Genomic DNA, 20,010 nt, shown 5'->3' on the forward strand with positions numbered 1-20,010 from the left:
AGAATATTATAAATTGCAACATCCTGTCAGTAAGTTTTTAGAAAAAATATAGGCTAATAAGGTGATTCTGTTGTCAGGTCCATTTTTTGCATTTCAGGGGAAAATTTATGGTCTCACATTAGTGCATTTGTTTATTAATGGGTTCAAATTGAATCCTTCCCAAAAAAAAAAAAAAAAAAAAAAAAAAAAAAAAATTATGAATTGAGCTGAACTGACGTTAAGCCAAAGATTCACACTGTTATTACACGTGAACACATGCTATAGTTGCCACAGGTTTGTTTTTTTTACCTTGGTGGAGAAGACAAAAGGAGCATACTGCTGCCCAGTGTGTGAAGTATCCCTATGAAACCCCATACATTACAATAAGGCAGCAATTTGGGGGGCAACACAACATAACACAGGATTTCTGCTGAAAAGGCAATGTGTTTGTGACAGATGATGAACATCCTCATTTTGCTGACCATGCATGTGTCCTCCATCAGCCAAGACTGCGCTACAGTTCAACCCCTGTCTGGAGCAGAGCTTCACATTAAGACTCGTCCAAATGTCCAAGTGCAGTAAAAGGAGACGAAAAAAAAAGAAAAAAAAGGAAATCATAGAAAATTGGTAGCAAATGTGGCTTTAAAAAAAATTGAATGCCAACCTCTGGAGGGTGATGAAGGTTACAGCACACAAGGAAATGGAAAATGGGGAGCTTTCTGCGGGTTAAGGAAGTGTTTTCAGCATTTTCCTCAGCCCCCACAACATCATTACTATAACAATGATTACGTCAAACTGACTCACTGATTGTTGACACCTGGCACAAAACATGTCCCCCAAATATAAATGATGCTCTTGAAAATTAAAAAAAAAAAAATTCTGATGTGAAGACTCAGAGGCATCATCTGAATGTCGTCTGGACAAATCCACTGTTTATTTATTTTTTTTCTTATGTGTGAGCAAATGTCATCTTAGTGTCTGTAAGACTATGTGTTCTCAGAAATTAGACAACATTTTAATCCAAAAATCCAAAATAAAGCCTTAAACATAAACTGAAAGATGAACATGAACATCACATCAACAATATTTACTATACTATACTATATCTTGATGCTGAAAGTTTATCCTCCAGTTTCAGTTTTTGAACTAAATGCATTTACACAACTGATCTTTACATTTCTTGCTATTTAGTATTTTTAGAAAAAACAGTGGTAGACAAGCACCTCAAAGCTGTACAGGAATGCCAAACTCAACCTGAAAAAGTGGCACAGTATAACACAGATTGCCTACAAGCATCAGTCCACTTTTTGCATTAGCAAGTCAGATGCTGCACCAACGCAAATTTGCTACATAAATAATTATTCAATGAAGATATCAGCATAAGTGACATCGAAAGCCAGAAGACATGCTCCTCACCTCCGCTTCATGCTTGACTGGATGATGTGGCACATCCAGCTTTAAATGGGGATGAGGATTTCGAGATAGGACCATGCCACAATCTGATCAAGAATTCTGTTTCATATTGGTCACCAAATGAGTTCCCCCTGCTCACTTGCCAGGGAATGTCAATCAGCCCGTTCTAAACAAGCCAAATCCGCTCTGCTGCTCGAGAATGCCAATCATGCATTCCCTGGCAGCACTAATCCGAGCCAGCCAATCGCCTTCTGGAAACTCAAATGCATTTCTCCAATTTCACCGACACGCTTGGCTTGTGATTTTCGAAGTTAGATGCGTTTCTCTAACAATTTTACTCCTTTCTATTTTAGGCTACTGCCAGCATCTATGTTTTTTTCCCCCAACTTATTAAAATGTTGTCAGCTCACCTCCTGCTCCCTGTGGGCCCGCCCATCCAGGTCCAGGGGGCTGTAGAGTGTCTTTCGTCCTGCCTGGTGGTCTGAGGTCATTCGGGGCAGTGGGCTTACGCTGAAATAGGAGAGCAGCGTCAAATAAAGTTGAGTGTGCTCGCAGCTGTCAGTCACAACAAACATCCTGAGCTTTTCCTGCGCTGCCAGCCAATCACATTAGAGCCTGTCGAGTCTTGGCCCAGTCAGTGAATGAACCCACGCTCATTATCCAGCCAAACAGAGACAGTATCCCATTGATTGCCTGCATTACTGTGTGGGTGGCAGGTTTGGCCTGCCTGCATCACCCACAAAATGTCTTGGCTCAGATGGCTGATGATTAGAACACAGAGGACGCCATGACACTCATTTTTTATGATTAGGTAGCTGAGGAGCCACGGCAAATCCAATAGAAGCATGGAGAAAAGATGTGAGCAGAGACTGTGGGCAGTGGGGATGTGTGTGAGTGTGTAATAATAAAACCAGCTAACTGGATGATAAATATGAGAAGCCAATAAAATAGATATGATGGGATAGTAAATAGAACGGACAGATTTTCAAAAGGCCTCCAGTTACTAGGGTCAGTACAGACGGCACTAAAAGAAGAGGAGAATAAGGGAGGAAGGACAGGGGAGAGACAAGGGCTATAAATCTCACATTGAGCCTGAGGAGGAGGAATGACTGCCCTGCTACTGAGGAGAGACATTCACAGATGGACAGTGAACTGCACTGACACAGCCATATTGTTTGATGGAGACAAAGATTTACACATTGTGGCCTGCCGCAGGAAATTTTGAAAAACTGTTTGGAGGTATGAGACTGCATGTCGTGCTTTGATTTGCTACCCAGAGCAACACAAAGAACATCCCTTGGGGCTCTTTCTGCTAACAAATGTCTCAATCTGCGACCACCAAGAGACCATCATCGTCATTACAGAGCCTTCCTTGGCAGCCACATCACCGCTCCACAAGGCCCACTTGTACTTTTGGAGATCTTACAAAAAGGATCTTGCAACTTACAGGGAAAAGCAATGAAGCGAATCCATCCAAACCTGCATTATGATACAGAACCCATTCCTATATTGCTTATACCAATCCTATTATAAAATACCGGCACAAAATGGCAATGCAAAAATACATAAGAGGGATGAATAGAAAAAAGTGATTATATACCTGAGGTAGGACACTGTTGGAAGACTGGACTGTGGTGTTCTCATCTAGGGGGATATAAAGAAAATAATTAGGTCACAGTTTGTGCACATAAACTACTACCTCCCTGCATTTAATAAGCAATTAATCAGCGTATCCTCTGAATCACAGACAAAGTAGTGCAGGCGATGACTGTCAAGAGAGACATTATGCTAAGTGCATAGGGAAGTGGTGTATAATAAAGACATATATAATGCATGGCGACGTTTCAGGCTAAAAGTCAGACTGACATTCGATTAATCTCCCTGGCTGGGAAGGTAGACATGACAAAGCAGTCTTGAAACCCCAAAAAACTCATCATTTAACATTTCTGTCCAGCTCCAGAGTGGGGAAAGAGTATGTGTAAAGGATTGTAGGCTCCATTTTTCTAACACCAACATTTATCCAAATAAGGGGAGGCATGATTACATCAGTGATTACCCTCCAACCCTTCAGCTAAGTGACATTTCTAATAGTGCTGGTGAAGCTGAATGAGCTGAAAGCCCAGAGGGGAAAGTTTTAAAACATCTACATCAACAGCCAGGGATCAAAATGCCCAGCTAATTTAATCCTCTTTAATCCAATTACATGCAATGCCATTCACCAGCCGCTACCAAGGAGGGCCCGCTTATGCCTGGTTAAAAACAGTCACAGCTAGCATGACATATTCATGGGTCAACTGCGCGCAGCCTCTCTTGGTGATGAAGAGAGAAATATTATGTTTCTGCCGTGTTCAGACATTGTAAGCTCGCAGCTCACAAGAGGTGAGCTGTGAGGAGTGGCTGGGAAAATGACCCAACCTCCGTTCCGCCTTTTCTCTAATCCTGTCTGGAATGAGAGGTCACAGCATACAAAGAGGTAGGGCTGAGTGCAGGCGACGGTGAGAGCTTGCCAGAAACTCCTCGAAATACTAAAGATGTGATGCAAACAATGACATATGAGGTGACTAATGTCCTCATAAATCACTGCCTCCCTGTGGAAGATATTACAGGGACTGAGGAGGCCTGCACAGCACACCATTACCTTTATGGGATTGGGAGTCGTGGCTGGGCGGGGGGACTTTGGTCTGTGCAGTCAGCAGCAACTCATATGTGTGATCCTCCTCCTCCTCCGCCGGCTCCCCTCTCTCATCAATACTGCTATTAGTATATAGGGCCTAGGAGAGGAAAGACATGATGAGAGGGCGAAGGAGAAAACTGAGGGAAGAAAAGGTGAGAAGGCAATGGAAAAAAGGAGTTAGGATGAGTCACTCTGGCCTGCCAAAGGTCTTCAGTATTCACAGAGCTAGTGTGGAATTTATAATCTGTGATATAAATGACTCCTTCAACGAGGTCATAGCTACGTCTGTGGGCTATTGTTACTCCACAGCACCCTCTACTGGTGAGCTGTAATATGCTGTGTGTGCTTGGAAAGAATTAGAAGCTGTGTGGTGATATTTACTCTGGGCCAAAACACATGTATTTGTTAGGTTCTATTCATTTGCTGCAAAAAAAAGTAGTGAGTACTGTGGTTCTGTCAAACCTTGGAGACACACAGAGGCCTCAGCTGATTAAAAAGCAAAATGTAAGAAATAAAACAGTAACAGATGTGTCTCCGTGGTCAGCTCCAGCCTGGTCCTTGCATGTTCTTTGACTCTCTCTTTATTCCCTTTCCACTTCACTTCTCTGCCTTTTATGCTGTCGCTCATGGCGTCCCATGCCACACTCAGATGAATATTTATGAAGGAGTCATTTGATCTGAGAAACAGGCATGAAGAGACCAGTCCTGAATAGGGTGGTGGAAATGAAAGCATCGGCATTCTAAGTTGCAGATAAACATCCTCCTGCAGCTGCCGTGTCATTGCCCTGACGTTGATTTAAAACTTATTTGCAGCGGTGGCCGAGCAGCGTGGGGCTGAAAGTTGCAATGCCAATGATCAGTGATGAATGTTTACAAAGAAAATCTGTTGCGGTGGATGACGGGATAGAAACCATTTTCCATCCAGCTGTATTGTTTTAGTTCCTCCTCACCTCTGAGCTCACCTCTTCTTCATGGCCAGGGCCAGGATGTGACGGGTGAACCAGGCGCTCTTTCTGTAGAAAATGAAGAATATGATTTAGTAGATTTACGATAAGTAACTGTTGTAGTTATAGTTAATATTTATTACATTTTAATTGACCAAGATAAATCAAGTGTAGCACTGGAGGCACTTTTATGGCCCAGTCCAATGAAGTACTGACACAGAGAACACTATCACCCTCTAGTGGGAACAATGACAGATTTCTTCCACAAAAAGACCCTTTTGCATGTATCTGTGTGTGGGTGGTTTTCAAGTTAACCACTACTGACCTTGCCAGCTTCACTATCTGGTCGCCCAGAGTCCCTGTCTGAGGATTTTCCACTGGTCAGGCTGTCCAGAGAGTGGCAAGAGGTGGCTTCAAACAGAGCCTCATACGGGCTTTCCTCTTCAGGTCCTGGGGCCAGCCCAGAGATCAGCTCACTCACCCTCTCCAGATCACCTGAAAGCATGTACAGAAATGAATTTGTAGATCCAACACAAGCAGAAAACGTATCTTGGTGTTAATTTTGCCTCTTTAAACTGCTGACTTGAACCTCTGCTACTATGGTGTGAACTCTTGACAGTTTGTCCCTGGAAGAGTGTGGTAAATGTTACCTTTTTTCCGTGGGCTGGGACTCTCCTGAGGAGGAGGGATCGGTGGAGGGGGAAGGTCTATATCGGGTGGTTTTCCAGTCATGTGACCTGCAAATACACAAACAAGAAGTTGCATCACAACTGGTAAACATGAAATCAAGAGGGTGATTCCCACTATTGCTATCCACTTGTGTATGGCACCTGTACCTTGGATGAGAGCAGCGATCTCCCTGCTCTTCTGGGACGGCATGTCCTTCACAGTGTCCAGCGCTGTCAGGCCCTTGTAGTCAACCATGTTCACATCAACACCTGGTCAAGGACAGAAAACGTTTATGTGTTGATTTCATGAACAGTGGTGTTTTCATTCACTGATTTTTTTTCAAATGTCGATTATGCGGCATGAACACCTAACCTGCACTGAGAAGTTTCTGTACCACGTCGGTCTTCCCAAACAGAGCTGCTTCGTGGAGTGCACTGCCTTTCTCCGTCTGCGCAGACACAGAAACAAACATATAGAGACACAGACACAGACAGAAGGAAATGAAGAGAAAAAGATCCCTGTGATAGTGAGTGAATTCTACGGTAAGACCATCCTCTTTAGAAAAAAAAAAAAAAAACAGACAGCAATGGTGCTCTTATCTAGACAGCCACACCGCTTTGATTTCCCTCTACTGCTGTTGGTTGGTTGGGGTTTAGTTAAAACTGCAGGAATTCTTTTCTAGCACACACATTTTACCATGAAATAGATGGCAGGGCAGCTATTTATGCCCCAGCACCCCGATCCACTTCACTATGGACAATTATATGGCTGAGGAATCAAAGCAGATCATTTTCCAGCTCACAGGGCCGTGCTAATTGAAACCTGCAGGAAGCAGGGCCTGAAGGACACTGAGCAGACTCCCCATCCTTAATACGCCAGAAAAGGAGGACAGAAAGACGGGGAAAAAAGCTCTAGACAGATGGATGGCACAGTTTGGTACAGAGCCATAGGGCCCACCAGGGGGAGCAAGGCCTGCTCTCTCTGCTGTGATAACACAACATTTCCTTTGCTGACCAAGAGCTTAAGAGTTTGACATTTAATCTCATAGCTTTAGTGGGAAGTAGCGGGAGGAAGTGCTGCAAGAACAGATTAAGTTACCCAACATGATTTGGGCCATGACAGCATATTCAGACTTGAAATTACAGACGCTTTTAGCTCATAAGTTGCATCTCACACAGTTGTGCACACAAAACGTTCAACTTCCATATGCATACCTCATAGTTGATGTCCATTCCAGCGTCCAGCAGCACCTCCACCACACACAGGTGACCGTTACGCGAGGCCAAGTGCAGCGGTGTGTGTTTCTTGGTGTTACAGCTGAGCAGGTTGGGGTGGGCGGTGAGCAGAAGCTTGACCACCTCCAGGCGCCCGTAGAGCGCAGCCAGGTCCAGCGGCGTCTCAAACTTGTTGTTCCTCATGGTGGGGTCAGTCAGCTCCTCCAGCAACAGCCGCACCACCTCGGAGTGGCCATACTGGGCAGCACAGTGCAGTGGCGTCTCGTTGTCATTGTTCTGTCGGGACGGGGTAAGAGGCCAAAAACAAAGGAAAAGGGGGAGGCGAAGCAAGGGGTGAGAAACAGCAGCAAAAAACAACAGCACCAGTAACACGCACACAGAGAAAGTGAGAAAGAGAGGAGGTAAAGGAGATCAGGACAGAGGGGACATGGAGTGAATCACAGTTAATGAGGAGGAATAGGTGGCTCAGCTGAGTCACGGCGAAGTTAAGCCAATCAATGTCTAGAGCCCACCAAATTAGCAGATTAAAAGGTTATGAAAAAGCACCAATCATGACGAAGCACATAATGAGGCCCAGGGGAATGTCTGGCAAAGGGGTAGGGGTGGAAGGCTTGGGTTGAGGACAGGCAGATGCGCATGGTACCGCGGGATAATGAGGCCAGGTGGTTGGGAGCCGCCCTTGGACAGCGCTACATGCCAGAGGCAGTGGGTCACTAGCAGAAGGGCCGGACGAGAGGCAGAGGCATTAAGGTAGATGGGGAAATAGCAAACGTGAGTCAGTTGGACAGAGGAGTGTTGGCATTGCATGGTTACATAGAGTGAAGCCTGGCCCATTACTCTTCCCATTCGAGATGTGCTATCACACCTCTGGAGGCGCCACTACTGCACATCAGCACAGCAGACGCCACAACAAGGAGCGGATATTTTCATGATAGCCGAAATTAATATTAATTCAGTGAGAATCTAGTGTTCAGCAATGGGGTTTTATTTGGCTTTTTCAAATGTATTGGATGAACTGATCCACACTGTAACCAAATGATTGTAGTCTGAGTTAGTGTGACACATAGGCCTTAGGAATGTCACAATACCTGTGTGATTATGTACTCTCATTTTTATATACTGTCCCATAAGTATGACTTCAGTATTTAAACATAAAGACTAAGGCTACATTAGAATAAAAGCACTGCATTACAGGGTGAGGTATCCAGTTGCTGGTACTCCTGATACTAAAAACACTAGTATTCCTATCATTAAAAAAAAAAAAAAAAAAAAAAAAAATTGCCATTGATCTGGCTCCTAAGTATCAATTCTTGTGATATCCCTCATAGGCCTAGATGCAGGCTCTGTAATAACAGCGACTGTTGTGTTTCTAGGGTTGCTTAGCAGGTGGGGCTGCATGACAGTGACGATAAGCAGTCCAATGATTTTCACACTGAATATTTTCATTATACTGATGATAATATTCTGTTTAGGGAGCCTTCTGGGACATCTTCCCTTCCAAGTGATATGTTGCTTTTTTCTTGTGATAGGACTGAGTTGATTTGTATATAAATTTAATAACAACAATTGGCAGCACTTCCAGGGTAGGCTTAATCATTATAAGGGCATAAATGCAGCCACAAGCAATACTTGAATCAATTCGATGAGAATATTTGGGACCTACTATGAATAGCCAGCAGGGGGCAAACCCTGCAATATGTGAGCTCAGCTAAGACAGTGGCGTGGGAATAGTCTATATAGACCAATACTACACTAAAAACAACAGGCACACAATGACAGCGTGCAGAGTCATAATTAAGACTTTGCCGCTGGGTTATAGCTCTGAGGAGAAAGGCTGAGACCAGCAGTACAGAGGGGAAAAAATCTCCACAATCCCGTGTAAAAAAAAAAAAAAAAAAAAAAAAGGAGAGGGCATCAGAGTGCCAATCTGGGCACTTGAGAGCATTATAATCACTGCTCTCAATCTCTGAAGGTGCGAGAGAACTGCAAACAAGGGAATGAGGGCATGTGCCTAATCTGCACAAGCAGTCCGTACAAGCATACAGCTCCTTTGTGCCCGTCAACATTGTGTGTAAGGGTGTGGCGGACGGTGCCAGCTTTTGTGGAAACACATGCTCCAAAAGTCAGTCATTCCAAAGAGACAGAGCCACCTACAAAGGGCTGACAGCTGGCATGAGGAGGCCCACATGGACACGGATGGTGCCAGGTTGGGTGGCTCCCAGAGGGGAAATGCCAGCTGTGCCTGTGTACTAGCTGCTGAAGACAGGACATCATGTGGAGGGGGCAACAAGGCAGTTTTAGACAGGTGTTAGTAGCCCCTTCACTTGGGCTTTCACAAAGACCTGGCACCAGCTGGGATCAGCAGGTAACTTTCCTTCATTGTTAGGAGAAATGAGGGAGAGAGAGAGAGAGAGAGAGAGAGAGAGAGAGAGAGAGAGAGAGATCATACTAGCCTGGCAGGGCAGGTCACAGCTTGAGTGGAGAGAAAGGAGGAGGAGCTCATAGAAAACAAAACGGCACCTGCCTATCTAGAGGGAAGACACACAGGCAGGCTAAGAGAGCCTCTTGCCTTGGGTGCTCTGCACTGAACAAACGAATGAAAAACAAACAAACAAAAAAAAAGCTTTCTCTGAAAAGTAAATCAAATAGGGCCTTGCTTTCCAGTGCCAGCGTGATTTCACCATTCAGATTTGGGAAGTGATTACTTGTTTCTCCCATCTCAAATATTGTCTTTCTCAGAAAACAAAACCCAAATCCCTCACAAAAACAAACGGATACACACGTGTCCACGCACATGCCCACACACATGGTCCTCCAGCTAAAAAAGGAAAAGCAGGACCGTACATACATGAAAAGAGCATGCCGTTTTGCATCTGTGACGCACCATCAAGCGTTTTGTCATCATTCCAGACAGCTTTTTAAAGAGATTTACTTGGCCTGTTTAGATGACTTCAGCAGGCAAACATACATGCTGTGATTACATCAGCATGACTCACTGCCTCAGTTATGCAGGTCCGCTGCCTCAAAAATAATCCAAATGAATCTGGCCATAAAATGAATCAAGCAAAGCATTAAAAACCCCCGCTTCTCAAACAGGCAAACAGAATCTTGGTACTGTACTGATTAGTCAGTTTTAGTGTTTGATGGTATATTAAAAGGATCATGTAGCCTTTACTCACAGTGTAGTATTGGTAACAAAAGATACACAAGAGACTATTTCCCATGAACTGAAGTGAATGTTTAGGACCAGTGTGTAAGGACTGAGTGTCACAGTTCAGACCCCTAGCTTGTTTTCTTTAGCCAGAGAGCTCTGTTACTGTGTGGCTGTGTGTCAGCCAGCACCTGATCTTATTAACCATGGCTGACCAGCCACTTGACTCAGGCCTGCAGATAGGACAGCAGCGTGACACAGACCCTCGCCTTGCCTCCCTTTATGTAAACTATGCTAAGCACGTTCTCCACATGGGGGCCCGCCACTGTAGAGCCTCACCAGGGAACCCCCGCCACCCACCCAACATAATGTGACACCATTTTAAAGGTCCAGAATGTTTTGATTTAGGGTTCACAGTGATTTAGATAAAAACCCAGCTCTTGCAATATACCAAGAGTACAATATTTGGTATATTTCAATGTTGAGACGTAAGATATAGCACGATTTTGCATATGTAAAGGCTCTAAACGCTGCACCATAAAGTAGTTATATGCATTAAATATGTAGTTGTCCTTGTTTAGTTGACTGTCACAGAATGTCTTGTCTACTCTATTAAATGGGGACTTGCTATGCTATGCACTGCACCTACTGTGTCAATCATATATAGTTTACTGCCTGCAATTACACAACACTTGTTATACAAGTACAACAAGCAGTAGCAAATAATCAAGTCAAATTGCTTGTGCAGTGGTTGCATTTGGCAGCGATCAACATTCCCAGTTCACTGTAAGCCACAGAATTGTTACATTTATCAATTACAGCCAATTCTTAAAAATCAACTACTGAAATATCAATGTGCTAAATGGCAACAGCAAGCACATGTGCATTATTAAATAAATTCGCACATAATACTATTAGGCAATCAAATTCCCATCAAGAGCAGCTGAAAAGATGCATGGGGAACTAAAAAGGAGTAGTCTGGCTTAAAATTAGTTTTAGAGGATGGCTAATAGGCCTGCAGCTTCAGAGTTCCCATTTCAAAATACTGTTATCTTGCATCATTTTGTGATTTTCGATGAGTTATATCCTTTATTACATACAGTCTATTGCTGCAGAAAATGTTCTCTGATAATTTGTGATTAATATGTAGACAGGCCTGGGAGAGTTCCCATATCACAACTCGCTCCAAAGAGACTGGGATCAACTTTATCTCCACAGTACTACTACAGGGCTACGTGAGCACTCAAACAAACTCATGTGCTAACAAGACAGGACCCTGAAGGCTATTACGCAAAACGCCACCAATGACTTGCAGCTTAGCTGGGAGACAGAAGAGATTAGCATTCATAAAGCATAGCGAAAACTTCCTGGACAGTACATGCTCTTTTATGAAAGAGCATTGCTGATAGCAAAAAACCACATCCTCATTTAGATATCAGTGTGGGTCAGACATAACCAGATTACGGTCTCCAAACTGTTCTCTGCTCATTGATAAGCCCTGAGCTAACTAGGAACATATGGAGACTACACTCCATACTGCTCTGATGTTACACGCTGAGACGAGTATGAGAAGGAAAAACAGAGATAAAGATATAAAGAGAGAGATCGGGAGAGGGGAGGATGTTATGATGCTTGCAACCTGGGGCTGAGAGATGGTAACACGGTTTGACTAGTGACCTTCATCACGTGATGTGCTGGCTGGCAGCAGAGTGAGGCAGCGGTTACGTCATCCTGCCCCCTGGTAGTGGTAGTAGTAGTGATGGGTGTTGGGGGAAGGGCAGGCCAAGCAGCTGTTGCAGCTAGTGTGCCACTGGGCTGCCCATGCTCACTGCATGCCAGCCCAGTCAGTCCTAAATCCCCCGATTTTGTCAGGACTCATGCAAAACAAGGAGCTCTCTCTCACACACAGGGGGATTCCTCACTATTTTCAATGTTAAAATTTCCTACCACTGTTGTCAGATATTGTGACTTATTGCTCAGTGTTTTAAACATGCAATTATAGACATACATCAATTGGTAGATAGATACTAGATAGATATATAGAAACTGAAAAATTGCCACCACACTGTGAAATATGTGATCTCAGGAGACTTGATTTTTATGCTTTTTTGTAGTCTTTTCCCCCAAAACTACTCTCTCTAGAACTGCATAGAGAAGTTGAAATAAGTCAATTGCTGGATTTGATTTTTTCATTTGTTTTTTCCCTCTGCATCACATTTGATTGATTGCAACATACTCCAAACACAGATAACTAACTAACCTAAAAAGCCTTTCAGATTTTAAAAAGTACCTCCTCTCTGAAACTCTTCCTCGGTAATAGTGGGTGCCAACAGACAGAGCAAATGTGAATACATGGTAGTGGAAAAAGGCAGTGGTTCAAAGCTGCTAATTCCTCAGAGATGTGAAGAAGTCATGGAGGATGTGGGTGGAGCAGAAGGGAGGTGGGGGTGTGTGGAGGTTGCCAAGATCAACTGTGTAAGACAGCGATGGACACTGATGTGACAGAGGGGATAAATGAGTGTGCTGGCCTGGCAGACTGTGTGCATTGTGCCTGGAGGTAGGAGAGAAACAAACTGGTGCACAGATAATGAAGTGACCAGGTCTGAGGAAATTACTGATCCTGCTGCCATCACTCCCTAGTTTAGCCCATGACAGGCCTGTGTGATACAGCCCAGCCCACCTGACAGCCAGGCCTATGATCTATTTCCAATCTAAAAATGTTATGAATTCGAATCTGGCAGAAGTCAAAAATGCTGTGGCTGACCTTATTTTTTGTTAAGAACCATTTATTTGACTCTCCCTAATTACCATTTTATTTAATTTGATTTTTTTTTTCCAGTGTAAAGCAGAACACATGACAGTGTCTGTCTCTGCTCACATGTACGGAACAGTGCCCAGATATCCGAGCCCGGCTCAGAGGAACTGATCCAAACATATATTGTATTAGACAGGTGACCTATATTGGGCAATGAGGTCTGGGAGAAAGGTAGCTCTGGTGGTTTTCTATATAAGTCTGGCCAGAATATAGGCTACAGCTTTTTTTTTTTTTAATGGAAAACTTAAGAGAAAAGACATCAGTTAAAAGTGGATGTCATTAAAGAAAATGGTCCAATGAAGACTGCTTGCATATTTCTGTATCAGGTTCCCAACACAGTTTCAACTTCTAGTAATACTGTTTAGTAGCCTAATACTGTTATACTTCCAAACTCTGCCAACTGCTGTATCCCTCTATAGATGATGGTCATTCTTCACAAAAAGGGTCTAAAACCACAGAAAGTATGCACCCAAATATCATATTATACACAATATATTATATCATCTCATATTGGAACTAATTGTGACAGTGTTTTTTTAAGTAATAAGAAAACTTTAAGACAAATACACTGGAAAATCTAGATGCTGGATTTTTTTAAAACTTAGGTCAGGGTAGAATACTGTGTAAGCTTCAATATTCAGATAACTGGGTCAGTCTGAGTGGGATCCCTGAATATACAATCAAACAACAGCAATGAGACGTCTGGATCATCATCAAAGTGGCCGACCCAAAAGACACTATCAGTAGGAGGGAGCAGCAGACATAATGAATAAACATTAGAGGAGTGGCTGGCTGGATCAGTGTGACAGAGTGAGAATTGGATCCGGTCCAGGCTCAGGGCTGGAGCGTCCCAGAAGTGGACATCCATCCACTTTAGCCCCCATCCTCCATGAGCCCCAGTCCATCCTTCTCTGGCCCCCACCAACCACCTCTCATGTCTGCCAACTCCCTGACACTCCCTCTCCACAAACACACCGTCTCCACTGGGTCACTCACCACCTCTGCACGGCCAATCAGCCGTGACACCGTTACTATGACAACGTACCACCTCTCCTTCTCCTTGGCAATGAGGGCTCTCAAGCACAAATGGGGGGGACAAGCTCACACAAATGCACACATTTACACACTCACACAGACAAGAATGGCATGGAATGCTCTTTTGATGCTGATGCAATGAGACTGGTACACAGAAAAGCTCCCGTCCTGCTTCTCATGAGACGGCTCTCTGGTCCTGTACTGTGATGAGAGGGGAGGCAGGATCCACCCACTCAGTCACGTGATGCCATCAGCATGACCACAACTAGTGCTTGAGCATCCACACTGCATTCATGTTTCTGATTTATTCATAACAAGGTATGAATTATTCAGACTGCTGGCCAGGTAGCGGGTCCCAAACTCTCCTAAAGCATTAAGACTTAGCTCCAAATCTCAGTAGACCACAAGTGAATGTGCTCATCATGAAATCCATCAAACAGGCAAAGAGGACAAAAAAAACAAGGTTTCTATATTCCAGTATATAGCTGAATGAGATTTTAAAGAACGCCTGCCCCCACCCCATCAAAAACACTAAGAGGCTTAGTCCAGAAAAATTTGACAGTGTTCAAAAATAGTGTTCAGCTATATCTATGGGCCTGGATGGGTTTCTCGGCTGTGCTGAAATTGCAATGATGGATCTATCAACATATTAACACCATGCTGTAACTGTGGAGGTGGCACTGTTAGTGACACTATCATCTTCGAGGAATCTGCTACAACCGGCATTCTCCTGGGATACACAGGCTGTGACTGGACCATCTCACAGTGGATGGAACAGTTCAAATAAATGGGAGGAAATACATTTTCCCATGTATTCCTACTGCAATCTATCAATCCAAACAGTTTCTGTGTGATTTGGTTCTGTGTGATTTGGTGAGTTTGACACAACCTTCACTGTCTCCCAGCACCCCGATACAGTGGGGTTGGATGGATATTGTTTTGTGGAGCTCAAACTGTCAAAACTGTAAAAAAAAAAAAAAAGACAAATATACCTGACAAAGTGCATAATCTCAGAGGCAGATTTTTCTGGAACTATTTCCTGCTGAAGAACCACTCTAAACCCCTAAAAAGAACATATACTACGCATATAGAAACAGTTTGCTGGTGTTCCGGTGCTGATGTTGAGTTTTTCAGATGTACATTTTAGAGCTCCACAAAAGAATACCCATCCAGCTGTGTTGCACTGGGGTGCTTGACAGACAGGGAAGATTGCAGCAGACTGGAGACCGCACCAAATCACACATATTATTTGGTTGGATATCTTGCTCTGTCCCCAAGGGAATTCCTTTTTATCCCCAGTAGGCGAGTAGGTTAATTAGCATCTACTGTATATAACCGTATACAGGAGGGCTGGCACAACAATAATGGAACGTGCAGCAGGTAAATTTACTTCTTGAGGAAAGAGTGAGTAGAAATGCAATGTCAGAAACAGAAAATTTCTCAAGAACATGAAAAAATAGCTTAAACTAGGGATGTACTGATTTTTCAGTGGAATATCAGAATCAGCAGATATTGACCCTGATTACTGCCACAGGCCTCTCGCCCAATACGATGACATTCACCGATGGCAATGTCCAATATTTATCTGTTCTTTTTTGTCCAGGGCTTAAGACTAATGCTAACTGACTATTATTATCATTATCATTATTATTATGCTTGCCACTTTGAAAACCACAATTGGATTGACTGCACATATATGGTGACTACAACCAGTGTTTTCCACTACCGAGCGCTGACTAAAACTGAGCTTCTCTTCTCTTGCTGTTACTGTTAGTAATCACTAACAGCAGAAAGGCCTGTCCCCTTGGTCGACTGATGTGAGACCCGTGATATAATGATTCTTAAATGTTCCTACAGTAACAAATGTTCCCTCCGTCAAGCGAGAAAAACATGGTGTGCTATTTAGAGAGAGTAAACGGAGGCACTGTCTCAGATGAAAGTGACACAGAAACTGACTGCCAACACCCGGGAATTGAATCTTCAGTCCAGTTTGGAACAGGGTCACATTCTCTTGGGTCACATTCTCCTTAGACCCGGGTCTCACTGAGCTGCATCTTATCCATATTGCTGTCAGCGCATCATCATCATTAGAGGTTGCATTGACTTATATGATATGTGATGTGTTCAAGCTCAATTCAGTGCAAATAAGTATTGGGGGAAAATAAATGATGTTATCATAACGTGTTCAAATGTAGTGTTGCAAAATTTCATTTTTGGTAAGAAACTGGAATTAAAAATTAAATTAAACTGTTTGAGGGACAAATTTGTGGATGTTATATAGTGGGCTAAAAAGGCTTTTGAGACAGTTTTTATTTATTTATTTATTTGTACAACTGGTGCATCCCTAGATTAAACGTCAAAATATCTCAATGGAAATCAGAACAGCAAGCCAACATAGACAGATCCAAGAGATATCTACCCACAGAAAGAGAAAGTGACTTTCCCCAGGCGCCCCATACCTCTGCAGCAGAGCAGCAATGCAAGCAGCAGCAACAAACCAAAACCCAAGCATGGCAAGCCAGCACCGAGACAGGGGCACAACAGAAAATCGCTGGGCCAGCAGAAAGGCAAAAGAAAGACTTTGAAAAAGGAAATGTGTTTTTGGCAGCACTGTGTACACACCTTGGCATTAATATAGGGGTCAAAGGGCCCACAGCGTTTGAACTCTTTATGGTCTACAGAGCTCTGGGGGGGAGGTAAAGAAGATAAGGCGATGGTTTTTCACACACAGTCAGAAAAGCAATGAATGAATGATGGTCACAAATGAGTCAAACTAAATGGAAAGAAGAAAAAAAAATCAGATTTGAGTTAATGAATAAACAGATGTCATGAACAGGCTGGGAGAAATGACACAAAATGACCCTTTGGTCCACAGATGTTTAGGACTCAAATCAAGGTGTAGATTACCCTGATTACAATGCCTCTTGAGCTAGTTGAATTGTCGTAATTTTATCTCTAGAGGGACTAATGTTTGGTAAAATCTTTTTAATTTGTAAAGCCATGGTGGGTCATTTCTCCCCATCCCAAACAAGACAGGTCAGAGATAGTGCCGGTCTGGTGGCTGGCTGTGCGGTGGGAAGCCAAACACTATATCAAACAAATGAGTTAAACCATTGAACTGGTTAGGAAAACAAGCATGGAGTCAGGTCACTTCATAACATACAGTATATCAGTAAAGTCAGACTCATAATGCACTGAGGTTAATGCACTGTAATCACATCCTCTTTGACAGTCATTTTGTGAACAGCCATGCCATGCTATACTTTCTTTGTAGGCCACATATTTCTTTGTCTGAGTTGACACCACACTATCTCTACGTGGCATTATTCTGCCACAGATGACCTGCAAAGCCCAGGTGGAAGCAAAAATGATGACACATATTTATGGCTACTGACTAAACCATGATTAGGGTACCACTAGGGTTCACGCCAGTGCTAGAAAAGGGAAGCATACAGAAGTTATTGAGGCTTTCAATGTGTGAAGTTTTGAAAAACTAAGTAGAAAAAGGAACTAGTGCTAGTCTGCGTTACCTTAAGTGATCTTAGCACCTGACTGGAAGCAAAGTAGACACAGTAGGCGGTGTTGTGACAAACTGAACAGATTCAAGAACTGAATTTGCCTCGTTTCGAAAGATAACCTATTGAACTTCTGAGCATTTCAACAGGGGAACTGAGAGCGAGACAACGCACAGATAAGGAAAGGCAAATTATGTTATTATTATTAAGTTATTTCAGACCTGCTCGTTGAGTTTGGGGTGTGACGGTCCTTGGTGAATGAGCAGTTTGACGATGCGTTGGTCTCCCTTCCATGCCGCCAGGTGGAGGGGGTAGCAGCCCTTGTTGTCAGCGATGTTGGTCAAGGCCTCGTTACGTAGCAGCAGCTCCACCACCTCACTGCAGACAAGACGGGGAGAGGGACGGGGCAGCTCAGAAAATGCCAAGAATCTGAACCGCACTAATAAATACACAAAGCCTCGCAGTCAGCCAATCAATAGCTTTATCATCCCTGTGGGGCAATTCACTGGGAGGCCAGATTTCATTTAATGCATAGCGTAAACACAGCAGCTAATAGAGGCTTTAACACAAGCATTCCCCCAATTCCCAGCACAATGTAAATTTGATCTACCTGTGTCCATTCAGGGCAGCATGGTGGAGGGGGGTGTATCCAGTGCTGTCCACACAATTCACATTGGGACCTCTCCAGATGCTGTTAAAAGAGTAGAGCAGACAGTTAGATCTCAAAGGCACAAACACCGCCCATGCACAAGAAAACAAACACACACCATGTCTCTCTTTGTGGAGGCGCTTAACTGTGGGTGTGGCTGTTTCTTTGCTGATTCCTATCTCATGGTCTCTCACAGCGGTTGGTGTTCAGCCCTGTAAACACTAGCGCCATGATTTGTTTCTCAGCCAGGCCCAACCTACAAACAGGTGGGGGTGTTCCTCCATGAACTAAATCTTTAAGGAAACAACTGAGCAGACAGGGAATGAGGCCACAGGCCAGCAGCAGTAGAATGAGGAAATCAGGTTGCGAAGAATAAACTGTATCACCTGAGCTGAGCTAGGTATTCATGTCTTGTTTACAAGCAAAAATCTCAGCCTATTCACTCTAGGCAAGGTCCTAAAGCAGGTGCAAGCTTTTGTTCTGTAGGACCTAAATGATTAGTTTGTGTATAAGTTGCACTGCCAAACTAATTTAATTAATTCCATCGGGTTTTTAGAGCCAGACAGTATTGAAGAGGAAGGAGGTTATAGGCTACTAGTGCAAGGAAGGCCAACGCTAGCACTTTCCCTCACTTCAGCTGAACTCGTCTGTCAGCTCAGATGGTGTGTTTCTTTTAATTTTCAAAGAGCGATGGGGTGAGGAGGACAGAAAACCAGGAGGGAGGGGAGGAAAGAGGGATGGAGGGAGTAATTAAAGAAGCTAAGGAATGTCTGCTTAAGCTGGAGTGCCAGGACACAGAGCACTCTAAAACGACTTGAGCATATCCTAAATAAATCATGGCACAAAGAAATCCCAGCTCTAGCGAACCGAAGACGTGACACCATAATCATTCGCCATACAGAGTAAGCACTGGGGCTGAAAATGGGGCCTCACACATGATCACAAACATAGAGCATAGACATCTTAGGGGACTAATAATTTACTTTTTGAATTTGGTGCATAACAAAAAACTGGACAAAAACAATCAATGAAAACCACTGATTCTATAAAATTTTCATATAACACCCCCCCAAACACACATATTCCACTTTGTCAGACTTTTAGAATTCACTTTTTATCATCAATTTAGACAACAGACTCGTGTATCACAACATCCCGAAATGTTTATATCATCACAATATGATTTATGTGAAAGATGATAAATGATAATGCTGAATAATCATCCACTCCTACATGTAACTTCTACAAACAAAGCCCACGGAGAGGAATCAAGCAGGTGAAACGACAGCAGCACACAGAAGGAGCCCTAAGCAGCTCTAGCAAACATGCTCTAACACTTTGTGAACGGGCATGGTATGATCTGGTATGATCAGTGTGGCAGTGGGCAGGGAGGGCAGGGAGAGTAGGATGCTCCCCTTTCCTCAGCATCCACACAGCAGAGTGGCATTGTATGACTTTACCCTGATGAGCATACACGTGGCTCGTTTTTGTCGCAGTAATGGCTGTTTTTGCCCCCCTAAAATACATCTCCCATAATAGCTCTCGGAGCAGCCTGCAATTACAGTCAGAGCCGTCTCATTAAATAACTGTCTTGAGTGCTCCAGCCTGCGGAACAATAGGCCTGACAGAGCGCAGACGTACAGGGATGCACCACTCCACTAGTCACAGCCTGAGCCATTTACTTCTTCGAGCAGGCCTTGTGGGTCTCATCTCACCATGTCAGGCAGCCATAAAGACACGGGACTTCAGAAACAGGGTGTGCTAAAAGGAAATGCTGGAGTATGATAATGTGGCAGCAGGAAATGCTGGGCACAGAATGATTTCTGTTAAAGGTGGGGAAAATATGTGGGCTGGGATTAAGGCATCGAGCATATACGTCATACCCATTGCTTCCAACAGAACCAGTAACCTAAGTATTAGCAAGGAGTACA

The 20,010-nt window shown here is 43.6% G+C and overlaps 1 protein-coding gene across 8 annotated transcripts in view; it reads right to left on the bottom strand.

Moving 5' to 3' along the window:
- The window catches only part of anks1aa (ankyrin repeat and sterile alpha motif domain containing 1Aa), a 68,025-nt gene that overhangs the window by 37,795 nt on the left and 10,220 nt on the right, over positions 1–20,010 (bottom strand). For 5 of the 8 annotated variants that reach the window (XM_030055279.1, XM_030055281.1, XM_030055280.1 and 2 more), the window contains exons 2-13: positions 18,041–18,121; positions 17,652–17,808; positions 16,538–16,600; positions 6,894–7,190; positions 6,052–6,127; positions 5,847–5,948; positions 5,661–5,747; positions 5,336–5,505; positions 5,017–5,079; positions 4,031–4,163; positions 2,993–3,036; positions 1,803–1,902 (exon numbers count right to left, since the gene is read on the bottom strand). In XM_030055279.1, coding sequence (XP_029911139.1) covers positions 1,803–1,902; positions 2,993–3,036; positions 4,031–4,163; positions 5,017–5,079; positions 5,336–5,505; positions 5,661–5,747; positions 5,847–5,948; positions 6,052–6,127; positions 6,894–7,190; positions 16,538–16,600; positions 17,652–17,808; positions 18,041–18,121 — 1,373 coding nt within the window. The remainder of the gene's footprint in view (positions 1–1,802; positions 1,903–2,992; positions 3,037–4,030; positions 4,164–5,016; positions 5,080–5,335; positions 5,506–5,660; positions 5,748–5,846; positions 5,949–6,051; positions 6,128–6,893; positions 7,191–16,537; positions 16,601–17,651; positions 17,809–18,040; positions 18,122–20,010) is intronic. The other 3 variants (XM_030055283.1, XM_030055282.1, XM_030055278.1) reach the window with 2 other exon arrangements.

Source organism: Myripristis murdjan, chromosome 7 (genome assembly GCF_902150065.1).
Source record: "Myripristis murdjan chromosome 7, fMyrMur1.1, whole genome shotgun sequence".
In the NCBI taxonomy this organism is placed as follows: Eukaryota; Metazoa; Chordata; class Actinopteri; order Holocentriformes; family Holocentridae; genus Myripristis; species Myripristis murdjan.